The sequence below is a fragment of the Anoplopoma fimbria genome, chromosome 6 (genome assembly GCF_027596085.1).
Source record: "Anoplopoma fimbria isolate UVic2021 breed Golden Eagle Sablefish chromosome 6, Afim_UVic_2022, whole genome shotgun sequence".
NCBI lineage: Eukaryota > Metazoa > Chordata > Actinopteri > Perciformes > Anoplopomatidae > Anoplopoma > Anoplopoma fimbria.
In genome coordinates, this window is record NC_072454.1 from 4,211,790 (window position 1) to 4,234,289 (window position 22,500).

The following is a 22,500-nucleotide window of genomic DNA, read 5'->3' on the forward strand; positions in this document are numbered from 1 at the left end:
TTTGGTCAAAGGCAGGTTTTGTGCAACTAGAGACTAAGTGTGTGTGTGTGTGTGTGTGTGTGTGTGTGTGTGTGTGTGTGTGTGTGTGTGTGTGTGTGTGTGTGTGTGTGTGTGTGTGTGTGTGTGTGTGTGTCTAGCTGCAGGGAATGCGTTCTGTCAGGCCGCTCGGCTCCACATGCAGCTGCAGAACAAACTGGACTCCGCCACCAGCTTTGTCGACGCCGGCAACGCCTACAAGAAGGCCGACCCACAAGGTGAGCGCCGCTGTTTTATACACACACACACACACACACACACACACACACACACACACACACACACACACACACACACACACACACACACACACACACACACACACACACACACAAACACAGCTAATTAAATTATCCAGTACCTAATCTAAGATGTTCTTTTGTTATTTAATAAAAGAAACATGAGGCATTAATCTTTATATAAACCATTTAAGATCAGACCTAGTTGAACTGTGTGAGATCAAATCACAGATTCATATCAGCTGCTAGCTTACATAATGTGTTTATGAGTTGTTTTGGGATTTTTTCAGTCGGATTAGTTGTTCCCATTAAGATTATTTTATAAAACAAGTGGAATTACATCTCAGATATGAGCAGGAGAAACAACAGTAATTAAAACTATTGTTTTACCATCGTGTTTCCTTGTCTCTCTATTCATCTTTCTTCCTGTATGCAGAGAAGAAAACATATTTGTGTGCTGGCAGAAATCCCTCTTTATGTTTGCTGTAGTTTTTGATGATATTGTCATATTGCTCTTCTGATATATCTGCATTTCGGACTTACTTACTGAAGAGATGAACAAGTTTTCCTGATCAACTTAAGTCTCTGCCTGTTGTACTCTGAACACAAATATGTGTTTTATTGGTTACTTTCTAGACCCAAATCACAGCCTTAAAACATTAATTTAGTGGTTTAATCGTGGCTAGGTCCACTTTTCTCTACAGTCTAAACATGGACATTATATTAAAGTGTTTAGCAGTGATGGAAACTAGTAAAAGTACATTTACTAATATACATAAGTACTGCACTTCAGTACAATTTAATGGTACTTGTATTTGAGTATTTTCTTTTTGTCATACGTTTTTGTTCAATTCCACTACAATTTAAAGGCAAATATTGTTATTTTTATTCCCCTACATTTATTTGATAATTTTAGTTACTTTTTCAGATTTTGATAATACAAAATATAACAAATAAATGATGATGTATTATTATTAATAGTTAAGATGAGACTCTATTGATCCCTGGGGGTAATAATATCACAAGCTACACAAAAGTATATAAAGTACTTAAAATGAACAACACCTTTACCAGCTGCAACATTAAAGTGATAAAAGACCAACTATAAACAGTATTATATATCATTCTGAAACAATCCATTCTGCATTATGGATACTTTTATTTTTAGTATTTCAGGTTAATTTTGATGCTAAAACATGTTGAAAGCAGGACGTTTACTTTAAGAGAGTATTTCTACACCGTGCTTGTACCACCTGATGCAGGTTAGCCTCAGTATCACAGTCAGAGTCGGGACCCTGAGCTCGTATTGTTGGAGGATTAAACTGGGTCCTCTAGGAACATTTCATATCTGGGTTATTCTGCAGCAGCCTCCTTGTGATGAGCTTAATAACACACTATGGGTTAGCAGGTTAGTAGTCACAGGGGGAGGAAACTGGAAAGTGTTTTAATTTGTCTGAGCGGAGTCTTTTCAGTTTTCTCTGTATTAATAACATCCCTCCTGTCTCTCTTATCCGTCTCCTTTCAGAGGCCATCAACTGTCTAAATCAGGCCATTGACATCTACACCGACATGGTGAGCACCGCCTCAACCGTAGACAACTGTCTCCATGACAACCGCTCTTATCTTTGAGTCATGATAATGTGTGTGTGTGTGTGTGTGTGTGTGTGTGTGTGTGTGTGTGTGTGTTGGTTGCGTGTGTGTTGGTTCGGTTCACCATCGCAGCCAAACATCACATCACTATAGCAGAGATTTACGAAGCTGAGCTGGTTGATATTGAAAAGGTATTTGAGAAGTCTTTTATGGTTTTTCATTCATGTTTTTGTTGAATGTAAATTTTGATCTTCTGTGCTGATTTGTGTGTTTTGTGTTTTTGTTCTGTTTTCAGGCCATTGCCCACTATGAGCAGGCCGCAGACTACTACAAGGGAGAAGAATCTAACAGGTATACATGTGCTGAAACTGGATTAGTCGATGAATCAATCAGTCTGACAACAGAATATCACTCTGCAGGTTTTTTCATAATCTATTAATCATTTTAGTCCATTTTTTGATTTGAATTTACCGCTCTTCCTTTTCTTACATTACAATACTGTGGATATCTTTTGATTTTGGAATGTAAGTCAGAAAAAAAGAAAATATTTGATAATGTCTATTTGGACTCTTGTAAATAGTGTTGTTCATCTTTCATCTCCTGAAGTTTTCTAAATCCTTTAAAAAATAACGGAAATAACTGGCGATTTGATTGATAATGAAAATATATTAGTTGTATTCCTAAACATGACAAACTATAATCATGCATGTATGTAAATGTATATCTCATCACTGTGAAGCTAACTTTTCCTGCAGGGAAATGTAACAGAGAGAGTGCACTAGATATTGTAGATCCTGGTGCAGTGAGTCATATCATCAGCAGCCGCCCTGTAACAATAAGATGAGGTCGTCGTTAAATGATGCTGACTCCTACTCCCATAGATCTATTACAGCACAGCCTAAAACACCATCCATCATCTAAATGAGACTCTACTACAAAAGCTCAACCCGGAAAAAATATCCCTCTTTTATCCTTAAAGGCGGTGAGAACAATGGTGTAAAGAATATTAGCCGTTAACTCGTTGGTTCCTTTGCTGTCTTGTGTTTTTCAGTTCAGCCAACAAATGTCTCCTGAAGGTCGGACACTACAGCGCTCAGCTGGAGCAGTACCAGAAAGCTATTGAAATCTATGAGCAGGTAACAGCTGAGTACAGTGATTATAAAGTGATTAGCACACATGTTTGGATCTTCATTCGCTTCCACAAAGTGGTTGCTATTCCTCCTGAGGTCCACACAAAAACGATGACAAACAAACAAACATCAATTTTAATAACACGCAGTTTCAATGAACTAGGAAAACACAAAACAGAAACTGAAAATAAAAGAAATGGCTCCACATATGCAACAAAAAAATGTGAATAAAGATATTATCCCTTAGATGACGTTCACATTTGTAAAATATAAAATGTTTTTTTTAATTATTTTTCTGTCAGGGACTTTAGTTTGTGATGTAGTTTAATTTGATCTCATTGTATTGGGAGGTGTAATAGGAGAGTTAAAGTTACAGTGAGGAACTTTCACCTGCTTATGTAACAGCAACAATTTATTTCTGATGCCTCTATATGACCAACATCAGTAAACGAGACCATCAGGGAGAAGATTGGCTTTTTCTATATAGTTATACTTCATGCTTGTAATCGGTGCCACCGGGTCAGATTTCTTGTAAAATCTCTGCTTTCAAACTGTAGTACAGCAGCTAAAAGCACAGCAACTATAAACCAGAAGTAAAACCACACATAAAACAAAAATTCAAACAGTAAAACTAATACATGTGATTATTTTGAACATCCTTTCTGATCACAAGCTGTCAGTTTGTTTCTGCGTGTTTGTGTGTTTCAGGTTGCTATGAGCACCATGGACAATCCTCTGCTGAAGTACAACGCTAAAGAGTATTTCTTCAAGGCGTCACTGTGTCATTTCATAGTGGACGAACTGAACGCCAAGGTAAACACACCTGTGCCCACACTACACACACACACACACACACACACACACACACACACACACACACACACACACACACACACACACACACACACACACACACACACACACACACACACACACACACACATGCTGACATGCTGATGCCTAGTGAGTTTACTCAAATACATTCATATGTGTGTGTTGCAGTTGGCCATAGAGAAGTATGAGGAGATGTTTCCAGCCTACTCAGACTCCAGAGAGTTGAAACTCTTAAAGGTAAATTTCCTTTTTTTTCTCTATCTCATCATTTATGTTCTTTCATAAAAGTATTCTAAATGCTCAGCAGCTCAAAGTATAACTTCAATATGCTTAAATATGAGTTTGATTAGCAAGATATTCAAAAAGACTGTTTATTATGTCTTGAAATTCAGTTTTTTCCACAGAACCTTTTGTGCGTAAATATTTTATTAAAAGCTCATGTTTGCTTCTGTTATCAACAGCCCATGATCATAACAGTTTTAATTATCAGTTATATTCACAACTGGTCTTACAAAAAGCAGGTAAATGGGAGGTTGAGGTGACTATCAGAAATAAGACCATATGCTCGATTCCACGAGGGTTTAAAATTCTGTGTCGTGTTCGTAACTAACGCTCACTATCACTCGGTGTTTGTAAATATGTCTGGGTGATATGGTAAAAATGTTCTATTCATATAAAGGTAATTTCATATCTGGATAACAATATGTTTTCTGTTAATTCAGTAAATAAATAGTCTGTAGGAAATAACCACATTATACTCTTGTGTGAAGTAAATACATCTAATTTAAATAAGAACTTTAGTGCAAAATTAACATAAATAGTTTCAAGTGTAATTTAGAGAAACAAAATGATATTTCCATATATACTTTTGTTAATTGTATTGCATCAAACTCAGTGGTAATGTAAAAACAAAAATGCAAACTACAAATGATATTCCCTCATAATATTTCCCATCAGATTTTCTGAGAAATTTAGGTTAGTTTGTGATCGTTATTATCATTTAAATTATGTAAATGCGTATCACAACATCTGTTTTCATGATTTCATCACAATACAATTCTAGTGAAAGACGATAAATCATCATATTTGATTATCGTCCAGCCCTTTTATTAAAACATTGTGTTTTGTTGCTACAGAAACTGCTCGATGCCCACGAGGAGCAGAACAGCGAGGCGTTCACGGAGGCCGTCAAGGACTTCGACTCTGTGTCTCGTCTGGACCAGTGGTTGACCACGATGCTGCTCCGCATCAAAAAGACCATCCAGGGAGACGCTGGGGACCTGAAATAGACAAGTTTAGAGATAGGGAAGAAAAGGGAGGGGGGGCGGGAGACAAGGGTAGAGGGGGTGGTTAATAAGTAAGAAAGATCAGGGAGAGGGGTTGTTATGAAATGAAAGAAACAGAGAAGTGTTGAGATGTGTTCTGGTGGAAGAAAGGTCAAAAAGAAGGGAGACAGATGAAAGGGGGGAGGGAGGGAGGGACTGAGGGAGTTTACAGCTGTACATATCTGTCTGCATGTGACCCCCAACTAGCTAAACATCACCTTTAAAACCACCTTTAAATGTCCCTGCTCCTTCAGTATTGTTCCCGTGACACTGGACCGAATTGTACTTAAAGAGAAAGAAATAAAAGGTGTGTGTGTGAGAGAGAGAGAGAGAGAGAGAGAGAGAGTGAGTGTGTGTGTGTGAGTGTGAGTGAGTGTGTGTGTGTGTCCACTGCATTAAAGTAAATTATATACTACTTGATGGGGAAGCGTGCTGCTCACGTCAGATTTAAGGATATATGTTATTTTAAAAAAGGGATAACAAATTTATTTAAGAGATATTTATTGACAATACTGAAAATATTATTTTATGTTTACTATGGTACTCAGTGTTACGATTTGTCTTAATATTTTAGGTATTAGCTCCTCCCCTCCCGTCTTTCATCCTCCTTCACTTCCTCCTCCTCCGTCTCCCCTCGTCCTCTCTCTCTCCCCCCTGCCCTCAAAGTCAGAGTGATATATCACCCATTGTGATTGGTTGGTTCTTTGTGTTCTGGCCAACGGTTGGTGCAGTTAGCTACCAGTGCTAAACCCCCCCCCCCCCCCCTTTGTCACCGCCTCGTTTGTGCATGTCTGTTGTCATGTTGATGTAAGTGTTCTCCGTGTCGTGCTAACGTGTGAAGAACATACATGTAGGCTGGTATCATTTGTGTGCAATCAGTAAATATGTACCTCAGAAACCGAGTTGAAATAAAAACATCATCGCTCCAGATATCTGACTGCTTTTTGGTGTATTTTCCAGACATTTAGTTTGAATATATATTTATATATATATATATATATGTATATATAGGTTCTTAAAGCAATGACTGGTTGTAAAGCCAAGGTCACTGAGTTCGCTTTGATTAATGCACAACTAGAAGGCCATGATGTCATCATGCAGCAATGACTGTTCCCAAAATACAACATCAGTTCAATCAATACTTGATTTTAGTTAAAAAAAACCAAAAAACTTAAGAATTTGTTTTATCCTTTAAAATGATTTATTCCCTGGGCTTAGTATATACCATTTAAGGGGGTTGTAGGTTGTATAGATGAGGAGTTTGGGACTACTTTACCTTATCTCTGCCAAGAAACTTTTGGCAAAGAGGCTAAAAAGCTATTCTGAACTGCAACATCATGGTAATTAAAATGATGGGATTGCTTAGGTATGGAGTTCTTGTAAGTGGCAGGTGGAGTCTTTAGGTGGAATTAAGTCCTGCAGACTCAGCGTTTGTTTTTATAGGTCTAAGCATTTTATTATTGGCAAGAGCAGGCAAATCCCACAACTACAGAAGGGTTGCTATTGCATTAAACAAATTAAGTTAAACAAAAATAATAGAGGGGCCATACTGAGTGTTATTGAATAATAGCTACAGTAGACTAGTGACATAAACTATATGAAGAAATATCATAAATAAGCTCTGCATATCATTCCAAGTATCCTAAAGCAGCATGATCAGTAATATATGACATTACTAAACTATTGGCTATGTAAGTTGGACTATTTCTTATAATTATCATGATTGTGTTTTAACTACCCATTTGATTTTATTGGCCTTGTCGCCACGAAATTGTTGAATATTTTGTAATTCACTCTGGTTTGTATATTTGCATTGTATTTAAGAAAATAATCTTGACAACAAGGGTGAGGCCTATAGACATTGGAGAGGTATCTGGTTGGTATTAGGTTTGTTGGGATAGAGTTTGACACAGCAATTGTTAAAATAATACGACACTTGAAGTGAAATACGCCAGTATTATTGCTTAAAAGTGACATGTTAGATTCAACGTATGCCTATGAATTTTGCACTTATTTCTTATTTTCAAGATGTGATATTCTACATATTAAAATGAATTGTACAACAATACCCACAAAACATTTCAAAGGACCCGTTTAATTCCGCAACAATTATTTATATTTTATATTTTATATTTTATATTTTATATTTTATGTTTTATATTTCATATTTCATATTTTATATTTTATATTTTATATTGTATATTTTATATTTTATATTTTATATTTTATATTTTATATTTTACATTTTATATATTATTTTTTCTATTTTATATATTTTATATATTATGTTTTATTTTTATTTTATTTTATATTTCATATTTCATATTTTATATTTCATAATTTTATATTTTATATTTCATAATTTATATTTCATGTTTTATATTTCATTTTACATTTTATATTTCATAATTTATATTTCATCAAAATTTATATTTTATATTTTATATTTCAAATTTATATTTCATATTTCATATTTTACATTTTATATTTTACATTTTACATTTTACATTTTACATTTTATATTTTATATTTCATAATTTATATTTCATATTTTACATTTTACATTTTACATTTTACATTTTATTTTATATTTCATATTTCATATTTCATATTTTACATTTTATATTCTGCTCACCACTCCTGTCCACTAGGTGGCGCCAGCGCACCTCTCCGCTTTTCCTTCCACCGCCAACAAACACTAAAGAGGAAGTGGAACGCTTCCGGGTTGCTCCACGGTGTGCTCCCTCTCTCTCTCTCTGTCTCTCTCTCTCTCTGGATTCAGTTTTCGGGTGAATCGTTGACGCCACTTCTCTCCACAGCTGGTTGAACGTCTCCTACGAACGTTTCTCTGAAGGAGGAAGAAGAAGAAGAAGCTACAAGATGCCGCGAATCATGATTAAAGGAGGCGTGTGGCGCAACACCGAGGTGCGTGTTTACACGGCTAGCTAGCTGCGTTAGCATGAAGCTAACCTCTGCTGTTAGCATGGAGCTAGCTGCTCACTTAGCCTGGGAAGTTTGGGTTCTCTGTGTTCATGCAAACCACGTCCACATAGATCATTTATCAGTGCAGAATGCATTCAGTTGCATAAATTAACATGTTTAATCAGAAAACATGACAAAGTCCTGCAGACATGACAGCAGCAGCTGTGCAGGATGTTTGTGCAGCTGAGTGAGTGTGATAGCTGGATTTGTATTATATATTTTATATTTCATATTTTACATTTTATATATTATTTTTTCTATTTTATATATTGTGTTTTATTTTATATTTCATATTTTACATTTTATATATTATTTTTTCTATTTTATTTTATGTTTATTTTATATTTTACATTTTATATATATTTTTTTCTATTTTTATATATGTTTTATTTTATTTTAGTTTTATTTTATATTTTATATTTCATATTTTACATTTTATATATTATTTTTTCTATATTTTATATATTTTTATTTATATATTATTTTTTTATTTTATATTTTATTTTATATTTTATTTTCTATTTTTTATATTTGTTTATTTTATTATTTTATATAGCGACTTACAATCAGTTTTTACATATTTTACACTGATGACATTTGCAAGGTATATCTAACTAACATTTTTCCAGTATTTTATATATTATGTTTTATTTTGGAGAATACCTTTTCCACTACATTTTATATTTTATATATATATATATATATATATATATATATGCATGACTGTACTAATCCCAGGGGGTAATGTCACTGTTACTGAAGTTTAGAGCAACAAATATGAAGATAATCAGTCAAAGAAAACTGTGAAATACTCATCAACAATATGCATGACTGTGTTAACTGAGACATGGTGTCAGGACTGCAGAAATCTGTGCATCTGGTTCTGCAAAAGGACCTTTGATCTCTGAATGCATTTGAAGAATTTAAATGCCTCAAGGGGCAGGTGCATCTGGGTTTAGTATGATTTTTGATTGATTGGTCCCTTATGTTGATGTATAAATGATGCATATTGTGTTCTTTCTTTGTATTCATTGAAAGTGCTTTACATTTTTCTTATTGTGTGAGTGCAGCATTGTTTATTGTGATGCTGACTGTCTTGGTCTTGATGCATAGATGTTGAATCTGTGAGGTTTACTATAAAACAGCTTCATTACATTACATTACAGTCATTTAGCAGACGCTTTTATCCAAAGCGACTTACAATAAGTGTATTCAACATAGGTATTCAAGAGAACTACTAGTCACCAGAAGTCATAAGTGCATCTCCTTTCTTAAACAAGCATCTTAAAGCATAAACCAGAGCAAAAGTATAGTGCAGAGGCAAATTACTACGAAAACAATAATTGCAACAGACTAATACGAATACAATAAGTGCTACAAACTACTACGAATAGGATAAGTGCAGTAAACGAATATGAATACAATAAGTGCAACAACTAGTACGAATGCAATAAGTGCTACGAGGAAGGCTCAGGGTAGTACTTCTTGAAGAGGTGAGTTTTCAGCCTGCGCCGAAAGATGGGCAGCTTCAGTCTTTTAGGGGAGAGTGTGGGGCTTCACCCTCATCAGTGTTGATCATTGGTGTTTTATAAACATTAAGTTTGATTGATTGGATCAAAAACTTGGCATGTTAATATTTACTAATTTGTGTTCGTCTCTTTTCTGTTTATTTATCCAGGATGAGATCCTCAAGGCGGCGGTGATGAAATATGGGAAAAACCAGTGGTCTCGTATCGCTTCCCTGCTGCATCGCAAGTCTGCCAAACAGTGTAAAGCCAGATGGTGAGTCTCGATGCAACGACGATGTGATGGCATTACCTTCATTCTGCTTTCAAGCTCTAAGCAGGAATGGTAGAAGTACAGTTATTTATTTACAGTTACACTTGAGAATACCCCAGATGTGTTTGTGAATGTTTTTTGTTGTTGTTGTTGTTGTAATTGGCTATTTGTTTTGTGCGTCTTCTCTCTGTACTTGTGTCCTCTGCTCAGCTGAAGTCTACCATGTAAAAGAGATCTTTGATTTCCTGTTTAAATAGCGGTTCTTCACCTTGGTTTTGTGTGCGTCTGCAGGTACGAGTGGTTGGACCCCAGCATCAAGAAAACAGAATGGTCCAGAGAAGAGGAGGAGAAGCTGCTCCATTTGGCCAAGCTGATGCCCACTCAGTGGAGGACCATCGCTCCCATCATAGGACGCACTGCTGCCCAGTGCCTGGAGCACTACGAATACCTGCTGTACGATTTTTATATTTCTTTAAACACATTTAGACACTACAAATACTTTTTTTATGATGATATTGTAAGTTACAAGAATGTTCTCCCAGACTAATGACCTTGATTGTGGGATTCTTTGCAATACAACTTCTGAAGCTCTTCAATTAAGTATATTAAATGCTGTTTAATCACAAATGATGTGTATATTTCTGTGTTTAGAGACAAGGCGGCCCAAAGAGATAATGAGGAAGAAGTGGGAGATGACCCCAGGAAGCTCAAACCAGGAGAGATCGACCCCAATCCTGAAACTAAACCAGCCAGACCCGACCCTGTGGACATGGACGAAGGTTTGGAAACATCTTGAAACATTAAGAACTAACTTTTTACAGAAGCTTTTGTTTGAATTGATTCCATCCAAGGGTACAGAATCTATTTAGTCCATAAGAATATCAACTTATGGGGCTTCCACCGATGTCTTTTACATTTCTGGTTGTAATTGCTATAGATCCATTTACTCTTAAGAATAATTTAGTATCCAGCTAATTAAGCTAGTTTCAGCTAATCATATGTTTCTGAACAAAATAAATTGATACTGATCGGTCTCACTATCTGCAGATGAGCTGGAGATGCTGTCAGAGGCCAGGGCTCGACTGGCCAACACCCAGGGCAAGAAAGCCAAGAGGAAGGCCCGAGAGAAACAGCTGGAGGAAGCCAGGTTAGATACACAAACACACAGTTTTTACCAATACGGGGTTATTATTGCTTTATTCACTGAAATTTTATATACAAAATGTCATGCTTGATGTTTCTTTAAGCTTTAAGAAACCTACAAAGTTGCATACATAATTGAGTGCCCCCCTCTCTCTCTGGTGCAGACGTTTGGCTGCTCTGCAGAAGCGCAGAGAGCTGAGAGCAGCTGGAATCGATGTTCAGAAGAAGAGGAAGAAGAAGAGAGGAGTAGACTACAACGCTGAAATCCCCTTCCAAAAGAAACCTGCGCAGGTAACAACCATCACTTCTTTTTGTCTGTCATCCAGCACAGCATATGGGCTCAGCTTGATATCAGAATTCTAATAATTATTTAATTTTGTTCACTTTAAGGGTTTCTACGACACCAGCATGGAGCAGTACAACGCTCTGGAGCCAAACTTCAAACGACTCAGACAGCAGCACTTGGAAGGAGAACTACGCAAGTCAGTAACATTTCATACTTTATTAAATACAAACATTTATGAAAACATCGGAACACACACAATACTTCCACTATTACAAAAAGTACAATAGCACAAACCACAGCCCAGAAAAAACACGTTTACGACTGTACAGAATGTAAACATTCAAAGCTTCTATTGTTTCATGTAAATAGAAATGTCCTTGAACATATTTTATGATGCCATCCAGCTAATTTAATTAGATGTTTTTGTTATTGTGGGTATATAAATAAAATAGATGGTGCTGTTAGATTGCTGCTATACCACCCTGTTAATACAGGCATGTGCATCTCTTTGTGTGCAGCAAGCCCAAGAGCAAAGAGTGCTTTGACCATAGTAAAAATGATCCTTTTGAAAGACTAAACACCATCATATATGGATTTAAGCAGAATATTTTGTTAGATGAAATAATTACGTCCGTCATGTTCGGTAAATTCAGACTTTTGGACAACGCTCTGGAGGTATTAGAAATGCAAACTGCGTTTAAACAGAATGTCAACGTCATGAATGAAGCTTTGAACTATTCTGCACAGCCCTCGTCACATTAGCAATGCTCAGTATCATATACACAAAGTTAAAGTTATTGATCCGTGATTTATGCACATTCTACTTCATAAGGACACACACCCAATGACATCATGGTTTTATTCATAATCTATTTTGTGTGTTTGTTGACAGTGAGCAAGAGGAGAGGGACAGAAAGAAAGATAAACAGAAGATCAAGAAGAAGAAAGAGAGCGATCTGCCCTCTGCCATCCTGCAGACCAGCGGAGTGGCTGAGTTCACCAAGAAACGCTCCAAGCTGGTTTTACCAACACCACAGGTAACCACTACACCCGTGCTGCTTTAAATATAATGCCACATGAATCTGTCGCCATTATTTATGTTTATTCTAACGTTCTTTATAGATCAGTGATGTTGAGCTGGAGGAAGTCGTCAAATTGGGTGTGGCCAGTGAGGTCGCCCGTCAAGCTGCAGAGGAGAGCGAGAGCGGTAACTCTGCCTCCTCCGCCCTCCTGTCAGAGTACAGCGTCACCAACGCCATGAATGCGGGGCTACGCACCCCACGCACCCCCACTGTCCAGGACAGGATACTGCAGGTAACAGACACACACACACACACACACACACACACTGAACAAGTGGACACTTAGAAGAGACAAAACATTTTTTATTTATTGGCAAAATGCAAACATAATGACACACATGTCCGTCATGTAAATGTGATGCTCCATCATAAGACTTTGACCTGTTTATAATTTAACTTCAGCCACTTTTATAACAAGTTTTATGTTTTTATTGATGTCTGCAATCAATGTTGGTGGCATAAATACAGCAATAAAAAATTGGCTTGTGCTGATTGGGGATCGGATCGTATCATGACGTTGAAGAGATTATCGAGGGCTGGTTTGTCAATAAGGAAAATTTGACTTTACTGTCAGAACTGACATGTTGTAAAAACCGATCTTTAGAGACCGCGCCTTAGGGTGCGTTTCTGGTGAAGCAGCATGTCTCTGTCTTCCATGGATCCGACATATGAGTGCTCACTTAAACTTCCATTAGTGTAGTTAATGTTATGGTTATGATTTTGTATTATGATGTTTAACAAAAGATAATATTGATAAGATAATAATTTAAAACAGAACATGCTGTTATATTTTCAAACCAAGCACAGACAGTCAGAAAAAGGAGCCTGATATTTCTGTTGAAATATATTTTTTTAATATTTTGAATAAAATGTTTTCACTCTTTTTAGAAATTTGATTGATGTGACCTTAACTACATCACATGCAGAGAGCTGAAGGTGTGATCATTTCAACATCTTGAATTGCAAATTGAATTCTAATGTCAATAATAGTAAAAAAAAAAATGCTGAACAGAAATGTTATTTTTGCGATCTCTGTTTGAGGACGGTTACACCACCAATGGAAATTAACATACATTAAAAAAAAAAAAATCATTATAGTTAAGATCACAACTTTAATTTTCTTTCTTTTTTTTCTTTTTTTTTTTTTACAAACAAATAGCATGAGCTTAAGTCCTCCTCCATCATTCACAGTTAAAACACACATCTTTGGTTATAAAGGAGCTCTCTCTGTGTTTTAATATTAACTATCTGTGTCTGTCTGTGTTTATAGGAAGCCCAGAACCTGATGGCTCTGACCAACATCGACACCCCTCTGAAGGGAGGCCTCAACACGCCGCTGCACGAGAGCGACTTCAGCGGAGTGACGCCTCAGCGGCAGCAGATACAGACTCCCAACACCGTTCTCACTACACCGTTCAGGTACCAGTGCTATCACCTCTGTACTGTCTCACACACACACACACACACACACACACACACACACACACACACACACACACACACACACACACACACACACACACAGTACATATACACGACAAACCAGCCAGTACTGTAAACGTTAACATTCATGGTGATCTCTAACAGAACCCCCGGACAAAGTTCAGGGCAGGAGGGCATGACGCCTCAGGCCGGAGGAGTGATGACCCCGCGTGGGCCAGTGACCCCAGGTTTGACCCCCGCCCGCACTCCGCTGAGAGACAAACTGAATATTAACAGTGAGGAGCAACTGGCTGACCCTGCCTACGCTAAACACGTGGTAATTACACGCTTCCATACACAACTCACACTCACCTCTGAATATATGGAATTTATTTTGGGAAGACAAGTTTTGTGGTGCCGAACAGTTTGTTGTGAGTAGCAAAGTTTTCCAAATATACAGTCAAATTACATATTTTGACAAACAATAAACTATCTTAAAATACCTCACTGTCACATTCTGGTTGTGCTGTTTGTTTAAAATTTAGGCTAATAAGAAAACGCCTGGACACAGTTTTTGCCAATTCTGAGCTTATTCTTTGAGTTAGTATCATGTGTTAACATCATATGATTTAGGGAACCTCCCCTTTTGTCTGGTGCGGTGTAAAGTAACCATATTTGACAAAAAAAAACTAAATAACTTTAGATAGCCAACCAGGTATTTTAGGGTTTTTTTGCAACTTGAAAGAAATTGAGGTGTTTTGGAGCTCCGTGTTGAGCTTTGTACAAATACACCCATCTTCAAAGCCAACCTTATTTTTTTAATCTGAGCTACACACCTGTAATGCATGTTGCACAGTTATGATGCTATAGCTGAAACAAAGTCCTCCCACGAACATATAAACTGGCAAAGTATTCAAAACAGCAGTTTCCACTACAGGACCCTGTATCGCCGTGATGACACACACAGACTCACAATTCACAGCTTGTCTCCATCATCAACTGTTCCAAAGTTATTGAATTATTTGTGGAGCCATGTCTATCGTTGCATCGATGCTGCGCTATTCTTTTAAGGGATTTACAATAATTAAAATAAGAAAATTGATTAACAGCTGTCACTCTCCCCTCTCACACAGCAAAGGGAAAGCCTGCAGCAGCTGAGGCAGGGCCTGTTGTCGCTTCCTGTTCCCAAGAACGACTTTGAGATCGTTCTTCCGGAAAACGCAGAGAAGGAACTTGAAGAAACGGAGGCGGAGACGGGATTCATAGAAGACTCTGCGGACATAGAAGCACGCAAGCGAGCTATACGGGATGCAGAGAGAGAGAAGGAGCTGAAGCTGCGACACACTTCTGTTCAGAGGAGCCTCCCCCGACCCACTGAGGTAACACACACACCTCCTGCTGGGATGGATTTTATAATTGTTGATGTGTTGGAATAATCCAAGAGAACAAAGACGGAACGCGGTGCTTTTATTCGTATCGGCACGATGATATTAGCTCGTCTGTCTCTGCAGGTGAACGAGTCCGTCCTCCGCCCGGCCTCCATGGAGCAGCTCCTGGACCTGCAGCTGGCCGAGGAGCTGATCAAACAGGAAATGATCACCATGCTGCACCACGACTGCCTGCACCACCCGTCAGCCAACTCCGGCAGTCAGCTGCAGCGCGGCAAAGCCAGAGGCCCCGCCTCCACGTCTAACAACGCTTCGCATATAGCGTACCTGGAAACGCATTCCTACAAGCCAGTCAACACAGAGGACATGGAGCAGGTAGCGTACGCATCGCCAGCATTGTTTTCACTTCAGAAGTGACTCAGACAAATGAATTGATTGTTTCAGTTCTAGTCTGGTCCATAGACTGGCAACGTCCACTTCTTACATTCACTGTGGCGTCACCCATTGGTCTGTCGGCAGTCGCTTTGAGTCATCTAGTTTGGCATTTTGTACCCTGTAATGACAATATTTGGATGAGGGGGTGGAGCTGGGGAAGAGTGAGGCCCGGAGGCAACAGGAACTGCAAGCACTAAGTCAACAGCATGCCCTGTTTTATCTTCTATTTTAATTATAGTAATTTACTAAATGAACATCATGCTGTATTGAAGAAGACTTGAAACTAGAGATTGAGACCATAAACTCATGTTTACAATGTTTACTGAGGGAATAAATCAAGAGAGAAGTAGAGTCATTTTCTCATAGACTTCTATACAACCAGAGGAGTCGCCCCCTGATGGACAGGAGAGAGAATGCAAGTGTACGGCACTTCAACATTGGCTTCTCTTTTAAGACCCACAGGTTGCCCCTTGGTTTGGTCATTAAAAAACCTTTTTATGTTTGCGTTTGTGTGAGAGACATTGACAGTGATGGTTGTAAATAGTCTGTGTATAAGAAGTGCTTATTAGTGATGATGCATGTTGTGTTAATTAACAGGCAAAGACGGTACTGGCAGCAGAAATGGAGGTGGTGAAGGGAGGAATGGGCCACGGTGATCTCAGCATGGAGGCCTACAGCCAGGTGTGGGAGGAATGCTACGGACAGGTAAGCTTCCCTCTGTCATCATAAAGATATAGACTGCCTTTGGCTACGTTTATCACATTAAATCACAATCTTTCTTCCCGTAGCTGTTCATTAATCTTTTCTGCCTCTCTCTTTCTGCAGGTTTTATATCTTCCCGCTCAGAACAGGTACACCAGAGCCAACCTGGCGTCCAAGAAAGACCGTATTGAAAGCCTGGAGAAAAAACTAGAGGTGAGAAAGCACGCAGACACATGTAAAAATAACAGACCTTGATCCTGAATTGTGAACTTTTCCAATTCTAATGCATCTTTAAAACACTGCTGCACATCTATCTGTCTCAGGTGAACCGTGGTCACATGACAGCAGAGGCCCGGAGAGCAGCGAAACTGGAGAAGAAACTGAAAATCCTGCTGGGAGGGTTTCAGTCCAGAGCCCTGGGGCTCCTGAAGCAGCACAGTGAACTCTGGGAACAGGTAATAAAACTTTAAAATCTGTCCCACTTCATCCTTTCATTTATTCTTTCTCTATTCCAGACATGTCTTGTTTTATTTGCCAGTTTACAGAGGTCATCAGTGGAGATGTGGCTGAAAGATGCATCAGTCAAATATTAAATATCTATGTGATAAAACAACCTACTTTGTAGTCCGTTCTCCCGTAGACTTTAGATTATAGTGGCGTCTAAAACACTGTAATGTATAAATGGAATATTGATGTAATACTCGTGGTGTCCACCAGGTGGAGCAGTCAGCCACAGAGCTCCAGACCTTCAAACAGCTGAAGAAACAAGAGGATACTGCGATTCCAAGGAGGAAAGAGGTAAAACATTTACCACACAATTACTATATGGAATTTACTGTTTCCAACAAAAAGCTTACAATAGTATGAAACAATAAGGCAATGTATTAGTCACGTTTGATAATTGATTAATCATTTTGGTTATTTATCAAGCTAAATGATTTAACCGTATATTCCATCTTCAATGTGACAGTTTTTCTCTTTATTATTTTAAATGATATCTATTTTGAAATTGGTCAGACAAGAAAAGCATTCTGAACACTTTTCCACAACTTGTATATCGAACAGTTTTGGGATACAATGAACAATCATATTAATCATTATAGTAAAACGCATTCTGATTGTAAGTATTAAATGTGTGGAAGGCTGAGTAGTCCTTTAACGATATCACATATCATGATATTGTAAGGACTATATATATATGTCTGACCTTATTGACATTTTTTTTGGTGTGACAAGCAACTGATGTCATCATTCTGTGTTCTAGGCTCTGCGGGAGGATGTGGAGCGGCAGATGGAGCGTGAGCGAGAACTTCAGCAAAGATACGGAGAGATGATGATGGAGAGGGAGTCACTGATCAACAGCGCTCAGAAATACTAACACACACACACACACACACTCATACATGCTGCACACACACACTTAAATACTCATTATGGAAACGTTGATATCAAGCTAACAGCAGCATTTAGAATCAGACACGGATAAAAGCAAACACATTTTCTCGCTCTTCCGCCCTCTGAGTCGTCGTATTGATTCGTCTGTCTTTATTTTTTTCAATATTTGCGTCAATTCCAGAGCTAAGCCCCGCCTCCTTGTTGCTATGATGTCACAAGCTGAGTTTTGAGCATGCTCAGTAGTCTGTTGTATTTCTGTATTAGTGACCAATAAAGTTTTTTTTTTCCAAAAGTGTCCACAATGCATCAAGTATTTTATTTATTTTTAGAATAGGATTAGATTTTACACAAGTACTAATCTGGTATATTATCAGTGAATAATTCTGTCATTTTCAAAAATACAAACCAGGCTTTCTGAAAAGTCTTTATTACAACAGTAGAACAAAAAAAAAATGGAATTATACATGCAGGTACTTCTAAGAAAAGGTTTCATCTTCAGCAGGTGAGGAAGGCCATCCCACTCCTCCAATAAGCACTCTGACACAGAAAGAGAGGGATGAGTTTAAAAGATATTCAACAAACTAAAAACAGTCAAATAGAAAATAACTGGGGAAACGCAAAGAAAACGTCCTGGTAAATAGAGCTAAATTTTACTTAATCAAATTGCTGAAGCATCTAATAAGCTTTCAGTTAACTTTATATTGCATTATGCACAAAATAACCTCTTAAATACTCTCCAAAAAGTCTGGAAAAACAAAAGGTAGTATTGGATCTCTGCAAAAAAACATGTGACTGTACATACTGTGTGTCTGTAGTTGTATCTTCTAATGGCCTCTCTGATGTGACAGGGCTGGATGGCTCCACTGGGAGGTTCTACTGGAGCCGGACAGCTCTGGAACAAAGAGGAGCGTATTAGTACAACATAGTAAACTAAGGTCGTGTCTGGATATGTTAAACAGACTGAGGAGTCAACACTAAAACACAAAAGGTTTATTTAAAATGAATATACAGATATGTGTTTGGATTCAATAGGTCAGTATTTAAGTAGTAAGTATCAAAATACTTAACCTTTTTCATTTTGACAATAAATAAATTGACTTTTTCATGATACTATACTAGAACTTTTTGATTACTTTTTTCAAGGCTTTTTACAACACGATACTATGACATTTTTGGACGTACTATACTATGACTTTTTTCATTATATTTTGGACATACAATACATGACTTTTCAGATTACTTTTTTGACTTACTATACTATGACTTCTCTCATGAAAATATTTACATATTATTCAATTACTTTTTCATGATTTTTTTCGACATATTGTGGTTTGACTTTATTCACGAGATTATGATATTTTATCATACGACTTTTACATGTAATTTTCTGATGTGCTATACTACAACTGTTTTCAGTACTTATACTTTGACTTTTTTCAACTAACAAACTATACTCGGCTATTTTAGGATATTGTTCAACATACTATAGTATGACATTTTTTGACACACAATAATGTGACTTTTTTACGACATTTCGAACATAGTGTACTATGATGTTTTTATGACATTAGTGACATACTATACTATCACTTTTTTCGCTACATTAAATAAAAAAGGATAAACAAAAATTGGGTTAAGATAAGGACATTCCTGTGCAAATATATCATCAATGTTTGGGTTCTTTGAAGACTCTAAAATATAATGCATATTTAGTTTTCATATTACGATGTTTTGGTTACTACATAATCCCTCATGTTATCTCGTAATTTTGATGTGTTCAGTATTAATCTACAATGTAGAAAATACAAAAAAGACAACACACACACACCTTTTTGCGTTTTCTCTGTCTTGCCCTGCCGTCGAGACTGCCGTTACCCTGTGGGAGGGTCTTTGAGTGGGAGGAGCCTGGAGTAGAAGGGGGAGTGGCTTCAGGTGAGTCTGGATCCTTCTTTACCTGGAAAGATAGAAAACAGATGTGATTTTATATATTTTATAATTAAGAACAACTGAATGTGAGATGATTACAATAGTGTGTGTGTGTGTGTGTGTACCTCAGTATGAGTGTTGTATTGGATGTAGCTGGAAGAGATCACATGACTGATGGGATTTGTTTTTGCAGTCATTTCTTGCTTTACCAACAGAGACAAATCCACAATCTGGAGAAGGAGAATGTCATAAATATTTTAACCACACACTTAATAATGTATATACACCCATTAACTGGATATGTGCAATATCACGATTCAACGTGTTACCTGGGCAACAGTCTCATAGGCCAGGTAGGACAGGATCTCCATGGAGATGCTGTTGGGTTTCAGCTCTAAACTGCTGCAGTCCAGCCAGTCTCGAAACTTTGACGCCTTCTTAGCTGGAAACACATTCACACACACCCATTTGCTTAATTGCTTAAATTAGGAAGTAAAAAAGTTCCAATTCCATTTTTCACCAACGTGAATATTGGTTGCTTTTCTCTGTTTCATACTATTAAAAACTGTATATGTTTGTGTTTCGGACTGTTGGTTGGATAACAAGTATGATTTATACTTCTGGGACATTTTACAAAACAAAAAAAAGTTGATCAAGAAATAATGAACAGATGTGTAAAAATGCGGCTCTTAAAAAGGTTTGACATTTAGTTTTTTCCATAAAAAAAAAAGTAGTTCTTTGACACCCTGTTTGTACTCCTGTCTCCTGGTTCTGCTAATTAGAACATTGCTTGATATGTTTTTTGATTGTATCCCTAATTGATCTGCACTTGCAACTAATGATTTTTTTATTCATTATATTTGGTAGAACAGGATCTCACCTTTTAAAATGCGTTTTTTAAGATTGATTTAGTTACCACTCAATTCAAACCTTCTGCATCATTAAAGTGACTGAATTTAAAGCTCTACAAACTGTATCTCTTTGTTTTTATCAACTTCCCAAAATTGCGATTATTAGAGAGTGACTTAATAACTTGATTCAAATCTCACCAAAACTGAGCTGTCGACTCTCACAGAACTCAGAGTACTGCCCCTGGTCCATAGTTCGAGTCTGGCGCTCTAGACGCTGAAGATACAGAGACACACAAACATAAATAATTAATTATCATCAATCTTAAAACTTTAAATGCACTGTTTACACACTGCCAGTGTGTCATGAACATTAAAGATGGTGAAGACATAAGGATGACCTCTGACCTCCATCCGTTCCTGTTTGATGGGGTCTACTTCCTGCCGATCAGCCAATGAGAGGAGCTCTCCGGTCTGATCCATCCACACCAGAAAGTCCTGGGCCAATCGCTGCCTCCGCTGGTGAACGCCTGCAGCGCCGCCTGCAGCGCCGCCTGCAGCACCAGCCGGCCGGTCTGCAAACACACATGACAAAACATTTTTTAAGTCTCAGTTCATATAAATCTGATATTTGGTTCTCAAACATGCATTTTCAATGGATTCAATTAAAAACATGCCATGTATGTGTGAGCGTGCATATACCCGTTTCTTGCTGAATGTCTTCATCCTCCAGAGTTTTGAGTAGTTTGGATTTATAATCTCGAAACTGGAGATATTTTAATAACCTCGCCACCTTCCTCTGGTCAAGGGACATTGAAGCGTTGAAGAGAGAGAGAGTGAAAAACAGCAAAAGAAAGGTGAGGAGAATTGATACTTATATGGCAGCAATCAAAACAATGTGTACTTATAGTGTTTTACCTTGTCTCTCCTCATCAGGAACAGGATGTCCTCCGCTGAAATGAACCTCGAACCACGATGAGACGCCCCCTCGCAGGCCTGATGCAGCTGATAAATAAACAAAACCACATCAGTTACATTTGCATCATGGAGCATAAATTACACTAAGAAATAAGAGGACAACCTGCTTTCATGCCTCTGACTTTGGATTCTAGTCTTTCAAATTGTAAAGATATTTTTGTGAGATTTTCTTCATGATCTTTCATTTCTGTGGCAAAAAATTCTCAAATCTGTTGAAAGTGCAGAAACTTTGGAAAGATCTACGACAAACACTGTATGACTGTGAGAGGAGTTGTTCATAAAGGAAATTGACTGATTACATTTTTGAGTTTGGGCAGATTACAATGATATTAACTGTCAAATGTAAGCTGTCAAGTCTTCAAAAAAAGACCTTCAATTCAGAAACTGTAACATCTACAGGTCAAAAAGTCTTAAAAAAAATAAATCTTACGATTCCCCGATGTGAATATTGCTCAATTATTCTTCTATTAACCACCCTGGTCTGAAAGATTAATAATTTAAAGTCTTCTTAACAGTATGATGAACTATCACAGGTTAAGATAAGATGTTATGGATCCTAAATCTAGTCATCATTATGTAAAGAAATAAACTTAGCTCCACTATTACGAGCTGCAAAATAAAAGCGGTATTTTTACACTCTAGTATCATTGCTCCTTTACTGAATTCAAACATCTGGATACTTCTTCCACCATTGTGTCTGTGTACAAATGTACTGTATTTATGTTACCATGGTAATGAGCTGGGTGTGCACGATGTCCTCCACCAGAGCGGCTGTCTCGTGCAGAGGCCTGCGAGCGTCTCCCAGAGCAAACCTGACACACAAAAGACACAAAATATTGATCAGTGATGTGGAAGTGGAATGCTGGAATGGGTCTGGAGCACCAAGCACCAAAAACTACAGGTACTGCAAACTGGTATTGAACGCATTTTCAGCTTTCTGCTCTCATTTACATTTTATTTGATCTGAATTCTGATGGTTT

At 37.6% G+C, this 22,500-nt stretch overlaps 3 protein-coding genes across 5 annotated transcripts in view; 2 read left to right on the forward strand and 1 right to left on the reverse strand.

The window, feature by feature from the left end:
• napba (N-ethylmaleimide-sensitive factor attachment protein, beta a) overlaps window positions 1-5,118 on the forward strand; it is a 9,060-nt gene extending 3,942 nt beyond the window's left edge. Inside the window, exons 3-10 of one of the 3 annotated variants that reach the window (XM_054600401.1) lie at window positions 138-254; window positions 1,801-1,845; window positions 1,977-2,056; window positions 2,161-2,216; window positions 2,917-3,012; window positions 3,715-3,808; window positions 3,998-4,066; window positions 4,966-5,118. In XM_054600401.1, the coding sequence (XP_054456376.1) occupies window positions 138-254; window positions 1,801-1,845; window positions 1,977-2,056; window positions 2,161-2,216; window positions 2,917-3,012; window positions 3,715-3,808; window positions 3,998-4,066; window positions 4,966-5,118 (710 nt within the window). Of the gene's footprint in view, window positions 1-137; window positions 255-1,800; window positions 1,846-1,976; window positions 2,057-2,160; window positions 2,217-2,916; window positions 3,013-3,703; window positions 3,809-3,997; window positions 4,067-4,965 lie in introns of all 3 variants that reach the window. The other 2 variants (XM_054600400.1, XM_054600402.1) reach the window with 2 other exon arrangements.
• Window positions 5,119-7,851: 2,733 nt separating this feature from the next.
• On the forward strand, window positions 7,852-18,063 carry cdc5l (CDC5 cell division cycle 5-like (S. pombe)). Its single transcript, XM_054600167.1, has 18 exons — window positions 7,852-8,079; window positions 9,815-9,918; window positions 10,207-10,368; window positions 10,567-10,694; window positions 10,963-11,062; window positions 11,223-11,349; window positions 11,449-11,540; window positions 12,237-12,381; window positions 12,467-12,658; window positions 13,697-13,845; window positions 14,014-14,185; window positions 14,982-15,227; window positions 15,360-15,611; window positions 16,269-16,376; window positions 16,497-16,586; window positions 16,697-16,828; window positions 17,091-17,171; window positions 17,638-18,063. Exons 1-18 carry the CDS (start codon window positions 8,035-8,037, stop codon window positions 17,749-17,751), a joined length of 2,439 nt encoding a protein of 812 aa, XP_054456142.1. The 5' UTR covers window positions 7,852-8,034; the 3' UTR covers window positions 17,752-18,063.
• Window positions 18,064-18,195: 132 nt separating this feature from the next.
• supt3h (SPT3 homolog, SAGA and STAGA complex component) overlaps window positions 18,196-22,500 on the reverse strand; it is an 8,899-nt gene continuing 4,594 nt past the window's right edge. The window contains exons 3-12 of the mRNA XM_054600369.1: window positions 22,248-22,332; window positions 21,461-21,547; window positions 21,245-21,341; window positions 20,951-21,117; window positions 20,744-20,819; window positions 20,024-20,136; window positions 19,820-19,924; window positions 19,597-19,722; window positions 18,571-18,660; window positions 18,196-18,305 (exon numbers count right to left, since the gene is read on the reverse strand). Of these exons, the coding sequence (XP_054456344.1) occupies window positions 18,264-18,305; window positions 18,571-18,660; window positions 19,597-19,722; window positions 19,820-19,924; window positions 20,024-20,136; window positions 20,744-20,819; window positions 20,951-21,117; window positions 21,245-21,341; window positions 21,461-21,547; window positions 22,248-22,332 (988 nt within the window). The 3' untranslated portion in view covers window positions 18,196-18,263. The remainder of the gene's footprint in view (window positions 18,306-18,570; window positions 18,661-19,596; window positions 19,723-19,819; window positions 19,925-20,023; window positions 20,137-20,743; window positions 20,820-20,950; window positions 21,118-21,244; window positions 21,342-21,460; window positions 21,548-22,247; window positions 22,333-22,500) is intronic.

What these genes read in the sequence shown, in the direction of transcription:
- cdc5l (XM_054600167.1), top strand. Translation starts at nt 8,035, where the DNA reads ATGCCGCGAATCATGATTAAAGGAGGCGTGTGGCGCAACACCGAG. An exon ending in CCCTGTGGACATGGACGAAG is followed by an intron (nt 10,695 to 10,962) that starts GTTTGGAAACAT and finishes CACTATCTGCAG; the next exon opens with ATGAGCTGGAGATGCTGTCA. An exon ending in ACAGTGAACTCTGGGAACAG is followed by an intron (nt 16,829 to 17,090) that starts GTAATAAAACTT and finishes GGTGTCCACCAG; the next exon opens with GTGGAGCAGTCAGCCACAGA.